General features: G+C 36.1%; 2 protein-coding genes across 2 annotated transcripts in view; both read left to right on the forward strand.

Annotated features, from left to right (window-relative positions):
- Positions 1-952: 952 nt before the first annotated feature.
- Positions 953-5875, forward strand: LOC113115368 (probable signal peptidase complex subunit 2). The gene is made up of 5 exons (XM_026282895.1): positions 953-1100; positions 2194-2277; positions 2548-2708; positions 2829-2963; positions 4673-5875. Exons 1-5 carry the CDS (start codon positions 1062-1064, stop codon positions 4857-4859), a joined length of 606 nt encoding a protein of 201 aa, XP_026138680.1. The 5' UTR covers positions 953-1061; the 3' UTR covers positions 4860-5875.
- Positions 5876-9006: 3131 nt separating this feature from the next.
- Positions 9007-19447, forward strand: part of LOC113115369 (ATP-binding cassette sub-family G member 1) — a 32514-nt gene continuing 22073 nt past the window's right edge. The window contains exons 1-2 of the mRNA XM_026282897.1: positions 9007-9223; positions 14208-14439. Of these exons, the coding sequence (XP_026138682.1) occupies positions 9161-9223; positions 14208-14439 (295 nt within the window). The 5' untranslated portion in view covers positions 9007-9160. The remainder of the gene's footprint in view (positions 9224-14207; positions 14440-19447) is intronic.

Consider the following 19447-nt stretch of genomic DNA (forward strand, 5'->3'; position numbering starts at 1 on the left):
AAATAATAATAATTTAATAAAGGAGGATAAAAGTAGAATGTGAACTAGAGGTCTTGGCCTTTATTTCATAGCTTAGCAAATATACCTCCATTTATAGCTTTGCAATCAAAGGTGCTAAATGTAGGCTACCTGAATTAAATAACTATATTATTATTATTAGGTATATTTTCTTAGTGGACTATTTATTTCATCACTGTCTTGTAGCAATGGGCTTTTCCCAACTTTAAAATTTAACGCTGTTGATGTACAGTTCATCATTTCAAGTGAATGCCATCTCAGATTAAAATTACACTTTACAAAAGGAGGCTTATTTACACGGACTAATAGAATAACTATGAGGTATTTGTTATTATTAACCAATGATATTTCAAATGTACAGTGCAACATAATATCAGGAAATATAACACGAAACATAGATAACAGCCAGGGAAACATAAAGCCATGTATAACCTAAATAAAATTATATATGTATATACAAACATTACAAAATAAAATAAGCAAATGAATAAACAGATAAATAAATCCAAAGTAATAATTTTTCAGGGGAATCCCAGAAAAAGCACAATAGTTTAGCGTCTTCCCCGCCTTTCTGATACTGAGAGCGTTTCAAAATACTGTTGCAACTCTCTAATAAACCCCTTAAAATGTGGCTTATTATTGGAGAATTGTTGTTTTTCTTGAATGTTTGGAAGGGATCACAAAGAGATGGCGATACAGAGCTCTATCGGCTTTAAACAGTGTAAGGAACAGCATCAGAGACGACTAGACAGGTAAACTTCTCTAAAAATCTCATAATATGACAGCAGAAAAATATCACGTACTGAAATAATTGTATTATTATACCAGTTCTAAAAAAATAAAAATAAATACAGACTAAATATGAGATATTTCTTCAAAAGATTGTAACCGGATAAACGTAATCGCGTCTAGCCAATCATAGAGCTCGTCCTCTTGACCGCATCCAGGGCGCTCTGTTTCAGGTCGATTTCTATTGGACGGTTTTTGTGTGATTTTAACCAATCACAGTCACCCAGGTCACAGCAATTGAACAGGAAGAAAAGATGGCGGCGAGGAACGGAAAGAATGGTCTACTGGAAAAAGTAAGAAATCTTTATTGAATGCAACATTTTAGAGATAGCTATATATTTGCGTAGCCATCATTAAAGCCCAGCAGAAATGTATTATTTTTTATATACATTTAACGTTAATCATCTGCATTCGTAACTCGGATTGATGATGCGACCGTCGCTCTGGGCCAAAACGTTAACTTGTACAAATGGATGCACTTTATTCAATGTGCTTTTGTAACATTACATGATTAAATGAGCTTATTAAAATCATTTGATGTCGTTTACATGTGTAACTTAGATACAGAAGATTACACAACATTGCACAAGTTTTGAGTCGTGTTCATCATTAGTATCATCTTCAGCAAGCATATGGAGTTAGAAACTAGGAAGCTGATGTGGCGTTGTTTTCAGTTGAGACATCTAACGTTTCATATTTCTTTGTGCACTGTGACTACTGTATATTTACATGTGATTAGAAACTCGCGCTCTGTCAGAAGCAGGTTTATCATATTTTAAATAAAACATTTAATGTATTTAAATGCACAAGTGGTTTTTTTTAATAACTTTTAGGATAAAATGCATAAGTAAAAAATTCAGTAAGCCATCTGACGGTTACCAACCATATAAAGGAAATCTATCTCATGCACTTTTATGCAAGCTTTATACATTCAAAATACCTTTGCGTTTTAAAAATAATTATTTAAAGGTGTTTTTCCCCGTTTGATTTCTGTCACGTGTTGCAAATGCTTTATAATGTGTTTCTAATGTAAATGTGATTTCCAACATCAAGTCAATAATACTGGTTTTAGATCAACAGAAACCCAAAACAGTACCTTTTTTAAAGTCTGACGCTCCACTATTTGCAAAAGTAATGTTTTGAAGTCCAGCCAGTGAAGACACTGCCATAGAAAGATGTGTTGTCTTGGCATTTTTATATCATCACCTTCGCTTCATAATGACAGCTCTGATAACTATCATTTCTTTTATGCCTGTGAATTTAGCAGCAGCTCAAACATTTCAATGTTTCCTGCAAATATGAAAATTGGAAAAGTAATTTTTTTTGTCAGTGAAGTCTAAAATGGTGTGTATCTGTAGTGTATCTCAGTTAATTCCTTGATTTCAGTGGAGGATTGATGAAAAGCCAGTCAAGATTGACAAATGGGACGGTGCAGCGGTGAAGAACTCTCTAGATGATGCAGCTAAGAAGGTGGGAGCTTTTCTAGTAATAAAACCGTGGTAGAATTTATAATCGTAATGCATTTATTTGATCAAAAATATTGTGAAATACTTTTAAATATTTTTTGTGACATTACTCCAATATTCAGTGTCACAAGATCCATAAGAGATATATTATTACATTATATTATATGCATCCAATGTATCCCTTATTCTGATCTCACCTGTATGTGGGTGGATATATTTATGATGTGGTTTATTTGCATATTTAAATGGATCACTTTTTCTGTTTCAACCATAGGTTCTGATTGAAAAATACGGCTACGTTGAAAACTTCAACTTGGTCGATGGACGTCTGTTCATTTGCACGGTCTCCTGCCTTTTCGCCATCGTAGCTTTAATTTGGGATTACCTGCACCCGTTCCCAGAGTCCAAGCCTGTACTGGCCTGCTGCGTCGTTTCATATCCTTCACCGAGCAAACTCCCAACAGAATGGAGATGAGCGTTAGCATTGGAGGCTTGACAGTGTGAATGAATATAGACTTAGCACTGCTTCAGTTCTTATCCTTAACAGATCCACACGTACTTCATCATGATGGGGATTTTGACCCTCTACACGTCTTACAAAGAGAAGAACATCTTCCTCGTGGCCCTGCAGAAGGACCCAGCTGGCATGGACCCGGATCACATCTGGCAGCTCTCCTCTAGCCTGAAAAGGTGATTTTCTCCTTTAATTTATTAATGGGATAGTTCACCCAGAAATGAAAATTGTTACTCACCCTAATGTCGTTCCACACCCGTAAGATCTTTGGAACACAAATTAATACATTTGTGATGAATCCGAGAGCTCTCTGACCCTCCATAAACAGCAGTGTTCCCAGACTCAGAAACGTAGCATAATTTTACAAATCTACAAGAATCCATTTTTTTTTATTTTTTTGTGCAAAATAACTTTAATAATTCTTCTTCTCCACAGTTTTTTTCCGTTAGGGCTGTCACTAAAGGTTATTTTGGTAATCGAGTACTAGGTTGAAAATTAAGATGATTAATATACATTTATTTATTTATTAATTAGTAGTGATAAAAATAGACCCAAGTGAAAAATGGCCTTGAAATGAATATAATACATAACAAAACTGTTGAAATACATAATGCATTACAAACAATAATGTACATTATGCGTTATCAAATGCCTGCAGAGGGCACCAATGGCCTGAGACTGTTCGTACACTTTACTGCACAATCCTTGTTTAATATTGGCCAAAGAACTTAATTTAAATGAGCACTTAATCCTTAATATTTGGCCAATTTCTTTATGACAGGAAAGCTACAGCCACTGTAATCACATGAATATGTGTCGACAACAAAACGTTTAAACTCAGTGAAGGTTGAAACGGATTGTGCCACCGGAATGGGCAAAATTAAATCAACTTTTTTTTTTTGTTTTTTTTTTTTTTTTATTTAAGTGCCCCTATTATGCCTTTTTTCAACTATTACCTTTCATGCAGCGTGTCATGTAGCTGTATGTGAACATTATCTATCATGCACTGTCAGCTTCACAACTTTGCAGATAGTTTAAGTAACTGTCTGTCAAAAAACAAAGAGTCTGATCTCAATTGTCGAAAAGAGTCGTCAGGAATTTGAATCTTATTCTGTTATGACTCTGTCACAAAGTAACTCATTATGTCCGTTAGTGGTTGACTGATATATCACCAAGGCCGATACATTTTTTTTTGCTTAGACCGTTTGTTCGAGGCTACACTAATTTTGACGACGCTGAGAGCAGCAGCGCCTGAGCATGCAGTTCACACATTCTCCCATTTGTTTGCTGTCATCCTTAACAGTTCTGTCTAAAACAGATAGAAGTCTGTCTAATAATCAGATACAACGGTTAGACAAAGGAATTCATGTAGAAAAGAAAAGCATTATAACGATTGCTTTTATATTATTAGTAAAAGAAAGGCAAATATCATATACTTTCTCGTTTGCTGTCAGAATTAAGCAAATATGCATTTATATAATTTAACCAAATCTTTGAATGACTAATGAACATTTAATTTCACAAACCTTGCAAACTTCGAATCCAGTTGTGAGATCTTGTGAAGTGTGTGTGTGTGTTTCCAGCATGATCGCGTGTTCTCCGTGTGATGGTCGGTGTGTGTGAATTGAATGAATGATGAAAACTTCAAACTCGTGATTTCAAATTTTTCTGAGCTTTGTGCGTTTACATTCATGTCATTTACACCGTGTGCTGTATGTAAAACGAGTGTTACCCTGGCTTTATTAGAAAAATATGATTCCCAGTGCACACAAACTTCCCAGAATACTAAGCGAGCTGTTGGTGACCGTGTTACTGACACTTACATACTGAAGTGTACATTTTCTAAATCTAAATTGGTTGCAGCTAACAGACTTGTTTCCATTAGGTTTGATGACCAGTATACGTTTAAAATTAGTTTCACTGATGGGAAAACCAAGCAGTCGAGGGAGATGGAGATCACGAAGTCGGTCGGGGCGTTCTTCGATGAGAACGGGACGCTGGTGATGGACCAGTATGAGAAATGTGTCTCAAAGCTTCATGACACGCTGGCCACAGACAAGAAGACGAAGTAAGCTTTAGTAGAAACTTCAGCGACCCAGCACACGCAGTAACGGTGGCTTTAGTGGGACAAACCCCATGTTATTCTGGCTAGTGAGTGTTATCAGAGTTCAGCTCACAGCTGGAACAGTACATCAGATCAACACAGTGTTTTTTATTGCTTCTGTTAAAGAAATGGTCCAGTTGTTTTTGTTTTGTGAACTTTTATTTTTTATGCAACTTCAGTTTGGTGTTTCAATTTAATGCTCTTATTAAAAATCCAGACATTTCTACAACAAGCATAGATAGAAAAACAATGTTCTACAATATCATTAGATTTTTGTTCAATTTAAAGGATCACTTTAAATAAATGTTTTTTTTTTTTTCTCGTAATTAAGATCCAGATCCAATAAAGTTTTTAGGTGTTGGGAAAGATATTGTTGGGAAGAAATTTATATTTTCATAAAGCAGAATCCTATCCTAATAGGAGTGTTTTTTGGAGGTGTCCTTCATTAGTTATCACATATTTCACCATGTAATGTGTATATGTATATTTTGTCCCAAGCCTTATTACATCTTTGTATCTTTTCAATCTGCAATTTTTTTTTTCATGTTCTGAATTTTACTTGTTTAGGCTATGAGTGACAATGACAAGCAAAAAAAGGGACTTTGTCCATCTGTTGTGTTGTCCCCTTGCCGCTTTGATACTTTTCTGTTCGGCCATTTAAGCTTAAACCAGGGATAATCGTTTTATGTTCCTTTTTTTATTTTTTGAGCATTGGATCAGTTTTGACCTGTTTTCACACTCAGGAGTGAATGGACCTTAATTTCTTTCTGTGTTCTGCCAACAAAAAATTTCAAGTAGATTATCTGTAATTTATTTTGAAAGAACAGTACATCTGGATGCAGCTTGTTTTTCTGTATTGTGAAATATAAGGCTTGCTATTCCTAGCATTTTTGTCTAATGATATTCAGCTTTAGCTACCGATATTGTATGTGCCTGTTATCAAATTAGAAAAAAAGAATAAAGTGATAAGGCATTTTTAAATTTCTGTCTGTTCTGATCTTTGTTCATTTCTATTTTATTTTAGTAATTTTTTCCAGATCTTATTTATTTATTTTCACCATTCATTTTCCAGTCAAAAATTTATATTTGGATCGAATATTTAAATGACATGTTTATTGCTATATCAGTCATAATTCTAAAAATAAATAGGAAAGCATCATGTAAAAAAAATTTTTTTGTTAAAAATTACAGTAAAGTTACACTGCAAAGTTGTCACAGGAGCACTTTTGAAGTGGCATTTTGGGTGTGTTTCACTCGGAGGTCAAATGAATGCATGCAAAATATTGTCTCGTTCTAGTGAACCAAGTATCTGTATTTGTTCTCATCTCGTGAGTAAAGTGTATTGTCACACCCCTAGTGTTGATAAATGGTGATATAGCTCATAATTTTCATAAAAGTGTATGATAAAGCTTTCATTCTTTAGGTCAACCATATATTTGTGAAAAAACATCAGTTTGAATAAGGAAAGTGATAACTTTGTCATAGTATCCTTTCAAATGTTAAAGTTGGCGGAGTCATCCCAGATATCATTGTGACGGCAGAGCCTGTGTATATGAACATTTTATATCATGCACTGTCAGCTTCACAACTTTTCAGATAGTTTAAGTTATTGTCTGTCAAAAAAAAAAAAAGGAGTGCTCTCAATTGTCGAAAAGAGTCGTCAGGAATTTGAATCTTATTTTCATTCACATTAACACTCCAGCTTTGAACTAGGTGGAAAAAGTCCCAGGCATTTACATAATACACTTTAGGCCAGATTAGAATTTGACACATTAGAATTTTTTCAGCTGGTCATAATTTTTAAATGGCTTAACATAACACAAGGGCCATGGAAGCCCATTTCCTAAAAAAAAAAAAAAGTTAATTGCAACTTAAGTGCTATTTAGCGTTTACATCTTGCAGTTCTGACAGATGTGTCATATAAGCTCGTAATTTTGAGTTACAAAGTCAGAAATGCAAGATATTAACTAGAAGGTCTGATTATGTTCCTCAGAATTTAGAGATTGTACAGCTATTCAGACTTCATGCAGTTAAAAAAAAATCATATTTGTAAGCTATTTTTCATCAGAATTGGACTTCCAATTCTAACTCGCAATTGCAAGCCTATGTCTCAAAATTCAGAGTAAAGAAGTCAGTGTTACGGAATATCTTCACACAATTGTCATAGAATTATGACATATTTAATTGCAATATATAAATTCGCAATTCTAAGTTCATATCTCACACTTCTAGCGAGTTTGCAATTCTGAGAAAAAAAGTTGCACATTTATTTTCTTACACAACTGACATTCTGAATAAAAGACGATATATGTTTCTTTAACAGTTAATTTTATTTAAGAGAAATACCCCAAAAAACAACAAGAACGACACAAAGCATTCAGCAATCCAACTGCTTCATGACCGAACTGTTAAAAGACGTTAAACTTTCATTTGCTCTCTATGTGTTGGATGGGATTGTTTGCTAGCTGATGCTAGAGAGGCATATGTAGGTCAGTGAACTCTTGTTGCTTTATGCAGGTCATACCCTGAAAACCAAAGCTGAGCTACTTTCTCCATTAATCCAATTAGAGCCAATACCAAACACTCTACTGCATGTATACAGTGACCAGTCCAATAATAGACTGAAGGACAACCTATTTTGAGTACATATTGGTAGATCCTTTTGACAATCAGAATGTACAGGTCCTTCTCAAAAAATAAGCATATTGTGATAAAGTTCTTTATTTTCTATAATGTAATGATAAAAATTCAACTTTCATATATTTTAGATTCATTGCACACCAACTGAAATATTTCAGGTCTTTTATTGTTTTAATACTGATGATTTTGGCATACAGCTCATGTCAGCAGCAGCAGAGTTATCATGATCAGTCCCAGTGCCCTCATGTTGTAGCTCAAAGCATCTCTGTCCAGACGGCTGACGCCTCTCACATTTATATTGTGCAGCAGGCCCGGTCAATATAACATAGTTTTCATTCAACTGATAATTATGTGTCTATTTTCTGTCTAATCAAAGCGTATTTTGAAAAAATTGTAACTGATGTGGATGGATTGGTTTTGTAACAGATTTGTAACATAATTCAATTCTTTCTACTTGATATATTGCATTGTTTTGTACAAGTTATGGGGCATTTTATGCTAAGACCTCAGAAGACCATCAGCATCACTGCTGATAAGAATATCATTGTGAATCTAAAAAAAGAAGTAGACTGCACGTTTAGAATGATCTCATTTCACACTCATAAGTGTGTGTTCTTGCAGTGGAAACTCATTGATAAACAGGTAGTTGTGCAACAGACTCAGGAATGCTGTCAGCAAAAATGCACTATTCAGGACCCACTGCAGTGGCAACAGCTGCTCACATGCAATACCTTGTGACCAGGACACACACACACACACACACACACACAACCCATCCACAGTCAGAAAAAGTTGGGTAAAGAACCTAACTGAACATTCTTCCATGTTATCTATGTATGCATGCATGTCTGTCTATATTTGTTTGTTAATTTATAATGCTAATTATTAATAGTCGTTGTAGTAATAGTAATAGCAATAGCAGAAGTAGTAGTAGTAGTAATTGTATATATATATATATATATATATATATATATATATATATATATATATATATATATATATTCTTGCAATAAAATTGGCATACATTTAAATTAGTACTATTATGGTTGTTCACTTCTTTGCCAATAAAACGTAATTTTTAGTAATCAGCCACCAGAGGGAGGGAGTGCATTAAACCAGTTCTCTGCATTCTGCATCGATAGAATAAAAGGTTGAGCTATATTTCTGTTTAAAGGCTCTGGGGAACGAACTGATATACTCAGTTATTTACAATAACATATATTAGCACTACATTATAGCACTAAATAATGTAGAATTAATTTGAGTAAACATTTTGATTGAATGCATGCATGTACATAGAGTAAGTTACTAGCTATACGTGTACAATAGATTTTAATTCTATATAATAGTATAAATATAGTTACACGTGACTTTTTTTTTGTCACTTGCTCTGTGCGTGGAATTTCGCGTCACGTTTTATCAAAACAGTTCAGCGTTTTACAACGCGCCTGGTAGATATCATATTGTGTTCCGTCTGGTTTCATTGCAAAAACGCGCCGTGTGTGCATCGCACGCGTCCTCCGCTCCTGTGACGTCACCCTCCAGGTAGCTCGCGTGTAAACAATAACAGAGGCGAGAACGAATGCTGCATCTCACTGCACTGAGTCTGTCGCAGCACACTCTACAGGAATGGCATGTCTTATGGCAGCCTTTTCAGTCAACAACACTACAGTGACCAACTCCATCATAATGGTAAGATTATGTTTTAACTTGATTTTAAACGTGTTTTAATATTCAGAGTTAATGTTTGTTAAACATATTCTCGATAAGCTGCATATAAATGTTCAATGTTTAAAACATGCTTCAGTGATGTATTTCAAATGAGCTAGAGTAACCCTCACTCACTGACGACTTTATATCAATGTACTTTCATGTTGTTATAGACTGCACAATCCTTGGTTCGCAAAATAAATATTTCCCTTCACAATGAGATGCCAGGACTAAATTTGCTAAAATGTAATAAATTATAAAAAATTCATATGTGAAATTGATGAGGTAGATTTTAATATCCTTTTATATTACATCATATAGTTTTAATATGAAAAACACATTAGTGCATTAAACAGACATTTGGGCAGTACTGTTTTCCCAGAGCTTAGAATAAGCTTTGTCTGATAGTAACCTCATCTGCCTGAGGCGGATTAGGTTGTCTCTCTTTAAATTTAGCATGCGTTTCACTAATGAACTATTAATATAGACTACCATATAGTCCTCAATTTGCAACCCTTATATGCATTTTATTAAACAATCAAGTGCATCTGCAGGTTAAATTGCTGCATGGAGTTCTGTTCCAAAAATACTGTCTTTACCATCAGGTTACAGTGATGTTATTAGAGAGCAATAACACGATAATGTTCTTCAAAATATACCATGGAAATATTGTTGAACACCATAGATATGGTATGGCCAAGAATTACGGTGGTTAAACCACTGTGCTTACGGTGATGTAATGAGATGAATAATTTATAGTTTATAGATATAAAATAGTATGTTACATACACTGGTGTTTTAAAGTTTGGGATCAGTGAGACTGTTTACTTTTTATTTTTATTTATTTGTTTATAAAAATAATGCTCATCATGCTCATCAAGTCTGCATTTATTTAATTAAAAAACAAATGTTGAGAAACATTTTAACTATTTTAAGTAATGGTTTTCCATTTTAATATATTTTAATATAAATATAATTTATTCCTGTTGTTTTGTGATAGTAAATAGTTTCAGTAAAGATATTTTTCTAAATGCTGTTATTTGTTTTATTATTTTAAGGATTTTTAAAAAAGTACTACAGGATCAATCAATCAGTCAATAAATAACTTAGTAAAAAAATAAACTGTTTCCAACACTGATAATAAATCAGAATGATTTCTGAAGATCATGTGACACTGAAGACTGGAGTAATGATGCTGGAATTTCAGCTCTGGTCACATGAATAAATTATATTTTATTAAAATAGAAATATTATTTTGAATGGTTATATTATTTCATTTCATTTATTATACATGAAAGATTTATTTTGATTTAAATGGGCCTGACTCGGTTTAAAAACGGGTTTCCAGCAGGTTCCTGTTCTGCAGAACATGAAACATAAAACACAATTTACAACACAAGCTCAAAAACACTTATACAAAACATTAGCACAGGCTAAACAAATAAAAACAATTAAAAACAATACAAACAGAAACAGGACAATAAATAAATAAGTGAGTACACATGCCTTTTTGAAACATGTGATGGATGGTATTTTTCTTATGTTATGTGGATTTTCATTAAAAATTTTGGTATATGAATACATTTTTTAATTTAACAATATTATTGTTATTACTTTATTTTTGATTAAATAAATGCAGCCTTTATGGGCTTAAGGAAAAAAATTGTGTTGATCCAAAACCTTTTATATTTTTTAATATATGTAATAGCATGCTATTTTATGATATCTAAAATTATTTCTGTCAGTATTCAGTAGTCATCTTTTTTTGGTGTCATTTGAATCTTCTTCTTTACTGTACACCTTTTCAGTGTGACTTTTGATAAAAATCTTTGATGTCTTCTGAGCATCTCATTTGTCAGCAGAGAGTTTGTTGTCCTCAGTACAAATTATCTGGGCTGCAGTGTGTTACATTAGGCGATTGGCACATCCTCAAGAAATGCAGAGGTCAGACAGGTTTGGCCACAATATCAAAACGATACTATGTCTACTTTTGAAGCAATTGATAGCAAAATTTCGGAAGAAATAGTGCATCACCTAAAATCGTCAACCTGCTATCTTGACACACTTCCTACATCTTTTTTCAAAAGTGTGCTAAATTGGTTAGAAGCAGATCTCTTAGAAGTGGTGAACACCTCACTTCTTTCTGGGACATTTCCAAACTCCCTGAAAACTGCAGTTGTTAAGCCCCTCTTGATAACACCATTTTGAGCAATTTAAGACCAATATCTATTCTTCCTTTTATAGGCAAAAGTGTAGAAAAGCTAGTTTTTAGTCAGCTGAACAAATACTTAAACTCAAATAGATACCTGGACAATTTTCAATCTGGTTTCCAACCGCACCACAGCACAGAGACAGCAATCATTAAGATAATAAATGATATTCGCTTAAATTCTGACTGGCAAAATATTAGTGCTGGTATTGCTAGATCTCAGTGCTGTGTTTGACACTGTCAGTCATAACATACTACTAGAGAGACTGGAAAACTGGGTCGGGCTTTCTGGGATGGTACTCAAATGGTTCAGATCATACTTAGAAGGGAGAGGGTATTATGTGAGTATAGGAGAGCATAAGTCTTAAGTGGACGTCCATGACATGTGGAGTCCCACAAGGCTCAATTCTTGCACCACTCTTGTTTAGCCTGTATATGCTCCCACTAAGTCAAATAATGAGAAAGAACCAAATTGCCTATCACAGCTCTGCTGATGATACCCAGATTTACCTAGCCTTATCTCCAAATGACTACAGCCCCATTGACTCCCTCTGCCAATGTATTGGTGAAGTCATTGCATTTGGAAACAAAGATGAAGTTTTCAAGGTGAATGCATACCTTGACTCTAGTGGTCAACAAATAAAAATCAAGTCAGGAATCTTGGTGTGATTCTGGAGACAGACCTTAGTTTCAGTAGTCATGTCAAAGCAGTAACATACTATCATTTACAGTTACATTTATTCATTTAGCTGATGCTTTTATCCAAAGCGACTTACATTTGCTATATATGTCACTTTTACTCGTCTATAAATCACTCAATGACCTAGGACCGAAATATATTGCAGATACAGTTTTGTTCAAAATAATAGCAGTACAATGTGACTAACCAGAATAATCAAGGTTTTTCATATATTTTTTTATTGCTACTTGGCAAACAAGTTACCAGTAGGTTCAGTAGATTCTCAGAAAACAAATGAGACCCAGCATTCATGATATGCACGCTCTTAAGGCTGTGCAATTGGGCAATTAGTTGAATTAGTTGAAAGGGGTGTGTTCAAAAAAATAGCAGTGTGGCATTCAATTACTGAGGTCATCAATTTTGTGAAGAAACAGGTGTGAATCAGGTGGCCCCTATTTAAGGATGAAGCCAACACTTGTTGAACATGCATTTGAAAGCTGAGGAAAATGGGTCGTTCAAGACATTGTTCAGAAGAACAGCGTACTTTGATTAAAAAGTTGATTAGAGAGGGGAAAACCTATAAAGAGGTGCAAAAAATGATAGGCTGTTCAGCTAAAATGATCTCCAATGCCTTAAAATGGAGAGCAAAACCAGAGAGACGTGGAAGAAAACGGAAGACAACCATCAAAATGGATAGAAGAATAACCAGAATGGCAAAGGCTCAGCCAATGATCACCTCCAGGATGATCAAAGACAGTCTGGAGTTACCTGTAAGTACTGTGACAGTTAGAAGACGTCTGTGTGAAGCTAATCTATTTTCAAGAATCCCCCGCAAAGTCCCTCTGTTAAAAAAAGGCATGTGCAGAAGAGGTTACAATTTGCCAAAGAACACATCAACTGGCCTAAAGAGAAATGGAGGAACATTTTGTGGACTGATGAGAGTAAAATTGTTCTTTTTGGGTCCAAGGGCCACAGGCAGTTTGTGAGACGACCCCCAAACTCTGAATTCAAGCCACAGTACACAGTGAAGACAGTGAAGCATGTAGGTGCAAGCATCATGATATGGGCATGTTTCTCCTACTATGGTGTTGGGCCTATTTATCGCATACCAGGGATCATGGATCCGTTTGCATATGTTAAAATACTTGAAGAGGTCATGTTGCCCTATGCTGAAGAGGACATGCCCTTGAAATGGTTGTTTCAACAAGACAATGACCCAAAACACACTAGTAAACGGGCAAAGTCTTGGTTCCAAACCAACAAAATTAATGTTATGGAGTGGCCAGCCCAATCTCCAGACCTTAATCCAATTGAGAACTTGTGGGGTGATATCAAAAATGCTGTTTCTGAAGCAAAACCAAGAAATGTGAATGAATTGTGGAATGTTGTTAAAGAATCATGGAGTGGAATAACAGTTGAGAGGTGCCACAAGTTGGTTGACTCCATGCCACACAGATGTCAAGCAGTTTTAAAAAACTGTGGTCATACAACTAAATATTAGTTTAGTGATTCACAGGATTGCTAAATCCCAGAAAAAAAAAATGTTTGTACAAAATAGTTTTGAGTTTGTACAGTCAAAGGTAGACACTGCTATTTTTTTGAACACACCCCTTTCAACTAATTGCCCAATTGCACAGCCTTAAGAGCGTGCATATCATGAATGCTGGGTCTTGTTTGTTTTCTGAGAATCTACTGAACCTACTGGTAACTTGTTTGCCACGTAGCAATAAAAAATATACTAAAAACCTTGATTATTCTGGTTAGTCACATTGTACTGCTATTATTTTGAACAATACTGTATGTTCACTGAATATAAACCTAACAGAGCACTCAGATCATTAGGATCAAGTCAGTTAGAAATACCAAGGGTCCACACAAAACAAAGGGAGTCCGCCTTTAGTTACTATGCCCCCCCCCCCAGTTGGAATCAGCATCCAGAAGAGATCAGATGTGCTAAAACACTAGTCACATTTAAATCTAGACTCACAACTCATTTGTTTAGCTGTGCATTTATTGAATGAGTATTGTGCAATGTCCGAACCGATTGCACTGTAAGCGCTCTGTCTGTCCTCCCTCAGAATACAAATGGACCTCCTGATCTCATGCTAGACCCCAGAACCGTGTGTGTGTCCATTGATGAACTGATGTCCAGTCAGCAGACGCCGCTGTTACACGGACACCTGAAGAAAGTAGAGAACAATCTGACCGAGGCCCAGCGCTTCTCCTATCTCCCCCGCAGACCCGCAGTCAACATCGAATTCAAAGATCTCTCGTACTCCGTTCCTGAAGGACCATGGTGGAGAAAAAAAGGTATGTGTGACCTCCAATCACTGAAGCACTGCAATGGGTAATAAAAGTAAAGAATTACTATTCAGGTTTACTGCAGAATTCTAATGCATTCAGAGAGATCCTTGTGAATAAGTAGTGCACTTAATAGTGCTGAACGTGCACTTGTACTGCGATTTAAGTCTTAAAAAAACACTGCAGATAATACTAATGAAATAAAAGGCCACTTAAGTCTACTTTACAAGAGCACACTTTCATGACTTTTTCTTAACACACTTATGTACGTTTTAAGCACAGTTAAGTTGCACTATGTAGTAATGTCAAATTAAAAGTTTTACTTCAAAACATATTTAAAACGATAGTTTTAATAATCTTTTGTTGTGTTTTAAGTGTAAGTGTAATGTAAGTACTTGATTATTTTTTTTACCAGCAGTTTACCAGCAGTGTTATTCAATAGTACATTTATTAAATGAAATTTACTGAATTCAAACTTTATCATGTTACATCCATACAAGTTTCAATACAATGACATTAAAGGGGGGGTGAAATGCTCGTTTTCACTCAATATCCTGTTAATCTTGAGTACATATAGAGTAGTACTGCATCCTTCATAAATCCAAAAAGTCTTTAGTTTTATTATATTCATAAGAGAAAGATAGTCTGTACCGATTTTTCCCGGAAAAACACGACCGGCTGGAGGCGTGACGTGTGGGCGGAGCTAAAGAATCACGAGCGCGAATAGGCTTTTGCGTAGAGAGCGTTTGGAAGCTGTGACATTATCGTGAGGGAAAACCCATCATCCAAAACAAACCATGGCTTACAGTCAGATTTAGCCGTTTATTTATGATCCAGAATCAGATCCAGAGGCTGAAACTGAACGCAGCAGCAGCAACGACTCGCTCCGAGCGGGGCTCGAACCCGGGTCTCTGGCATGGGAGGGGACGCACTAACAAGGAGGCAGAGATATTTGAAGCAGTTTTACTCACCGCCTGCGGTTCCAACACACGATCGTGACCCTTTTTCGTTTGGATTGCATCATCCTTAACTCCATCCACTGGTCCCTTACTGCTGTTTTTTTTTTTTTTTGGTAATCTGTGCAGGGTTGTCTTGCCCTGGCAACCAAAAACACACTTCTTTTGTGACTTTTCGCGACGCTCTCGCTCTGATCAGTGAATCGCTCTGATCAGTGAAATGTCTGTGCTGCTCAGCCTCGCTATACGGGAGCGCGCGCTCTTCCGGCAGAAGTGCCTTAGGACCCATATAAGGAAATTAGCATTTCACCCCCCCCTTTAAAGTATTTTTTAGACTACTATAAATGATTGTCAGTAGATTCAGCAGTACACTTTTTTATTTTAGTTTAAGTATTTCCAAAATTAACAGTTATTTAGTGTACTTTCTTTAAACAGATATGCATTCTGAATAATTTATGTCTAGAAAATGTATTTTAAAAGCACACTACAAACGGTATTTGTTGGTTTCTGTTGTAAATATTCTGTTTTAAGGTACAGGTTGTAGGACCTGCCACTAGAGGGCGCACTACCAAAACAATAACAATCGCGTGGTTTGATGATGCTAAGAAGGAGCGTGGAATGATGGGATTTGTTGTCTTCTACCCAACCGCTGATGGCCATCAATCAGACAATATGAAAACGATTACCACTTGTTTAACAAATATATACACTTGTGTACATTCAAACACAATAATTGGGCATACATAGCAAACGCGAGTTCAACTATTTGCGTGAGTAGATTACATACAAAATCAATGCAAAGACGCGATCAGATTATGGATCAGACGCGTCCTCACGGGGGTCTAGAGATGCGATGCCCTATGTTTGCCGTGTATGCCCCATAATACTAATCTTGTTGATCGTTATAATAGCATACGTTTTTTGTAAAGATACAAATCAAAACAACTCACCTGTCGAGTAAAACACAAGCGAGATCGGCATCTCTTTCTAGTTGAAGTTTGTCGTGAAGCTCTCTCCATCTACAGAATGTAACACCGATATTGATCCTCGCTCTTTCTCTCCTCTTGTCCCAAACTCTTCTTGGTTCATTTAATTGGCACGTACGCTTACATTTACGGGAGCTGTCCTTGTCGACAGAACCAGCGGCAGACAGTAAACAGTAATTATGTTCCATAAATATCACAATAGACCATAAAACATGCAAGAAGAAGTGAATAAGGAACTGATTGAAGCAAGCTAGTGGTTTACTGTACGCTAGACACTACTTCCGCATTTGTCCACGACACTGTTGTCTTGTGGTTTCTACGTCAGTAAAGGCAGTAACAAAGGGGAACTACCGTCTTTGACAGGTGACTGCACTGCCCCGTGTCACTGTTTAGAATGGGAATTGTAATGATAAAAGCTTTCTATTCATCGGGAAGAAGGAGGCGGGAACATTTTAATAATTCAAAAATAAACACAAAACAGCGCACCAGCCCCTCACGGACGACTGGTGCGCACAAAATAAAAAGCAAACATAAAATATTGTCCAGGCCTGGTCCTCTCTCGTCCTTCACGGTCGTCGCTCCAGTTTTATATCCTTCCATCTCCTATGTGGGACTCAAGACCGGCTCATCTCCAATCACTACACCTGGCCTCACTCCTCGTTCCCATGCCTCTCGGCCCCGCCCCACTCGCCACAGGAATTTTCTCATGATAGTAGTTCAAAACATGAGAGATTTTTTAGTAATCTGCTGAACAAAATATATAACACTAGCCTAGTGGTTTTTGGATATTTTACTGCAAATATCTTACAAATTGTACCTTTAATTGGATTGATTTCAGTGGGAAATATCATTTTCAGTAGTACATGAATTGTCCAGTAATATAAAGAGTATGCATTTCGCCAAGAGTGTTTAGTCTTTGGCTCCAAAAGTGTCCTTTTTGATGGATGTTATCCTGAAATGCCTCCATGCAGGCTCTGAAGGAAATTCATAAATAAAGCACTGAGGCTGACATAACAGCCCAGCTGTCTGCTTTGCCTTGACTTTGCTCTTCGTACTTTTACCTTAAGGAGCAGGGTTTTACTGACGGGCAGTGATGTCTTCATTAGGCTCACCATCTGGATTGTAATGTAATTTTAAGTTGGCAAATGTTCAGCAGCAGCAGCTTTGTAAAGCAGTAAATCCTGAGCTGCCATGCCTGAACAGAGGGCAGAGAGATGGGCGCTCTTCATCCTTCAAGACACACAATCTGTTATTTTTACCACATTTTGTCATCTTTCCCCTATAGCTATTTGGGATGTGTTTCTTCATTGCTCAGTGTGACCTAGGTCTTCTGATAAAAACAATGAATAGTTGTTAGTGATTAGCACTTACTTTGTTTATTCTTATCACATGTAGAAACATGTTTTTTTTTTTCTGATAAATTTTACATAAAAATTATTAAAGAGCCAGTTAGATGAAAATTCTAAGCTTCCTATCACTGTTTATAAGTCCTGTACAATAGGTTTAAATCCATCCAAGGTTAAAAAACATTGTCATCTTGTCAAAATATCATTTTAAAATTACCTCAATTCTCAGAGATCCCCAAACGGTTCGCGCGAAGCTGTTCAAAAGATTCAGTTTCCTTAAACCCCACCTTTCGGTAGCATACTGTGGTCTGATTGGTCAACTAACATAGTTTTGATTGGTTGTTCCGTATTCAAGCCGCACACTTCAGTTTGAATCTGAATAGCGCGTTCAGTGCGGGGACGTGGTCACATTAGATATAATGAAGGGAGACGTGAAAAACGGACATCGCGTTGTTTTCATATGGATTACTTTATCACAGAATATCTGTTAGCAGCACTTATTTAGTTTTAAAGAAGACATGTCAAGCTTTCTATAGATATCTCTCTCATGTCTCTTTGTTGAGTATTCACTGAGTTGCACTTCATTTTAATGACGTGTTTGTACATGACGATCCGCGCAGACAAAGGCTGCAGACAGCACACATACTGATAAGACGCTCGGGAGAAAAACACACAACTTCATAATCATACTTCGCGTTGTGATTCGGAGATGCTCGTTGGTCTAAATAAAGTTGGTAATGAACCCTCTTTTATGGCCAAATGCTTTGAAAATCCCGCCTTGTACTCACAGAGATTAGAAAAGCAGTCATCAGTGAAATGTTGTGAACACAACAAAAGGGATTTGTTGTACTGCTCTGGTATTGTGGTAAAAATAAATTTTAGCCATTGGTTCTTCTGATCTTCATTATTTGGCAGTGAAAATAAAACAAACTTGCCTTTACAATTAAAAACACACTGTCTCCTCGACATGATGCTCTCACACCAACCAGAGCGTCTGTGTGGGGGGATGGGGCAGGTCAGAGTCCCGTTTCTCCCAAGACGGTAGGCGGAGATTATTATGCAAAGTGTTCCTAGTAATGTACATAGAGATGGGCAAAAGATTTGAAATCTATAATGACTCGTTTCAGCGATTCAGAGTCGACTCCTTACTTTAGAAGCCAATAACTTTATAAATCGTGTACTTTTTGGTTTAATTACTTTGCACATTGTTTACACAGATGGACAGCTACATCATACACTGTAATATAGGTAATTTTTGATTTCCCATCTGTGTGGCTCTTTAATAAAAAATAACTAACTAAATGAATGAATGACTGAGGCCCCGTTTACATTAGTGTGTTTTCGAATTAAAACAGCGTTTTAGAATTAAAATGATCCACTTTTATACTTGCCTTTTAGCTGTATTTCAAAAACGATCTTGTCTACACTACATAAGCAAAAACGCATGTCACATGACCAATCATGCAAACTGGGCATGCGAGTAAAAGTGTAAACAAGAAGTAGGTTGCTAGTCACTGGCAGGTTCAACAATAAGCATGATTACTGTTCATGATTCAGTTGCATGGTCATCAAGATACGCAGAGATCACATGGGCAGCCACGCCATCGTTGTGAGTCTCCATTTTGGTCTGTTTACACTGAAATACAAACTCTGCAGTTTTCAAACTACAATTAAGTCGGCAGCATTTTCAAAATTCTATGTTTTTGAACGTGGAAAATGCCAGAGTAGT

The sequence above is a fragment of the Carassius auratus genome, chromosome 15 (genome assembly GCF_003368295.1).
Source record: "Carassius auratus strain Wakin chromosome 15, ASM336829v1, whole genome shotgun sequence".
NCBI lineage: Eukaryota > Metazoa > Chordata > Actinopteri > Cypriniformes > Cyprinidae > Carassius > Carassius auratus.

What these genes read in the sequence shown, in the direction of transcription:
- LOC113115368 (XM_026282895.1), top strand. Translation starts at nt 1,062, where the DNA reads ATGGCGGCGAGGAACGGAAAGAATGGTCTACTGGAAAAA. An exon ending in AGAATGGTCTACTGGAAAAA is followed by an intron (nt 1,101 to 2,193) that starts GTAAGAAATCTT and finishes CCTTGATTTCAG; the next exon opens with TGGAGGATTGATGAAAAGCC. An exon ending in CTGGCCTGCTGCGTCGTTTC is followed by an intron (nt 2,709 to 2,828) that starts ATATCCTTCACC and finishes ACAGATCCACAC; the next exon opens with GTACTTCATCATGATGGGGA.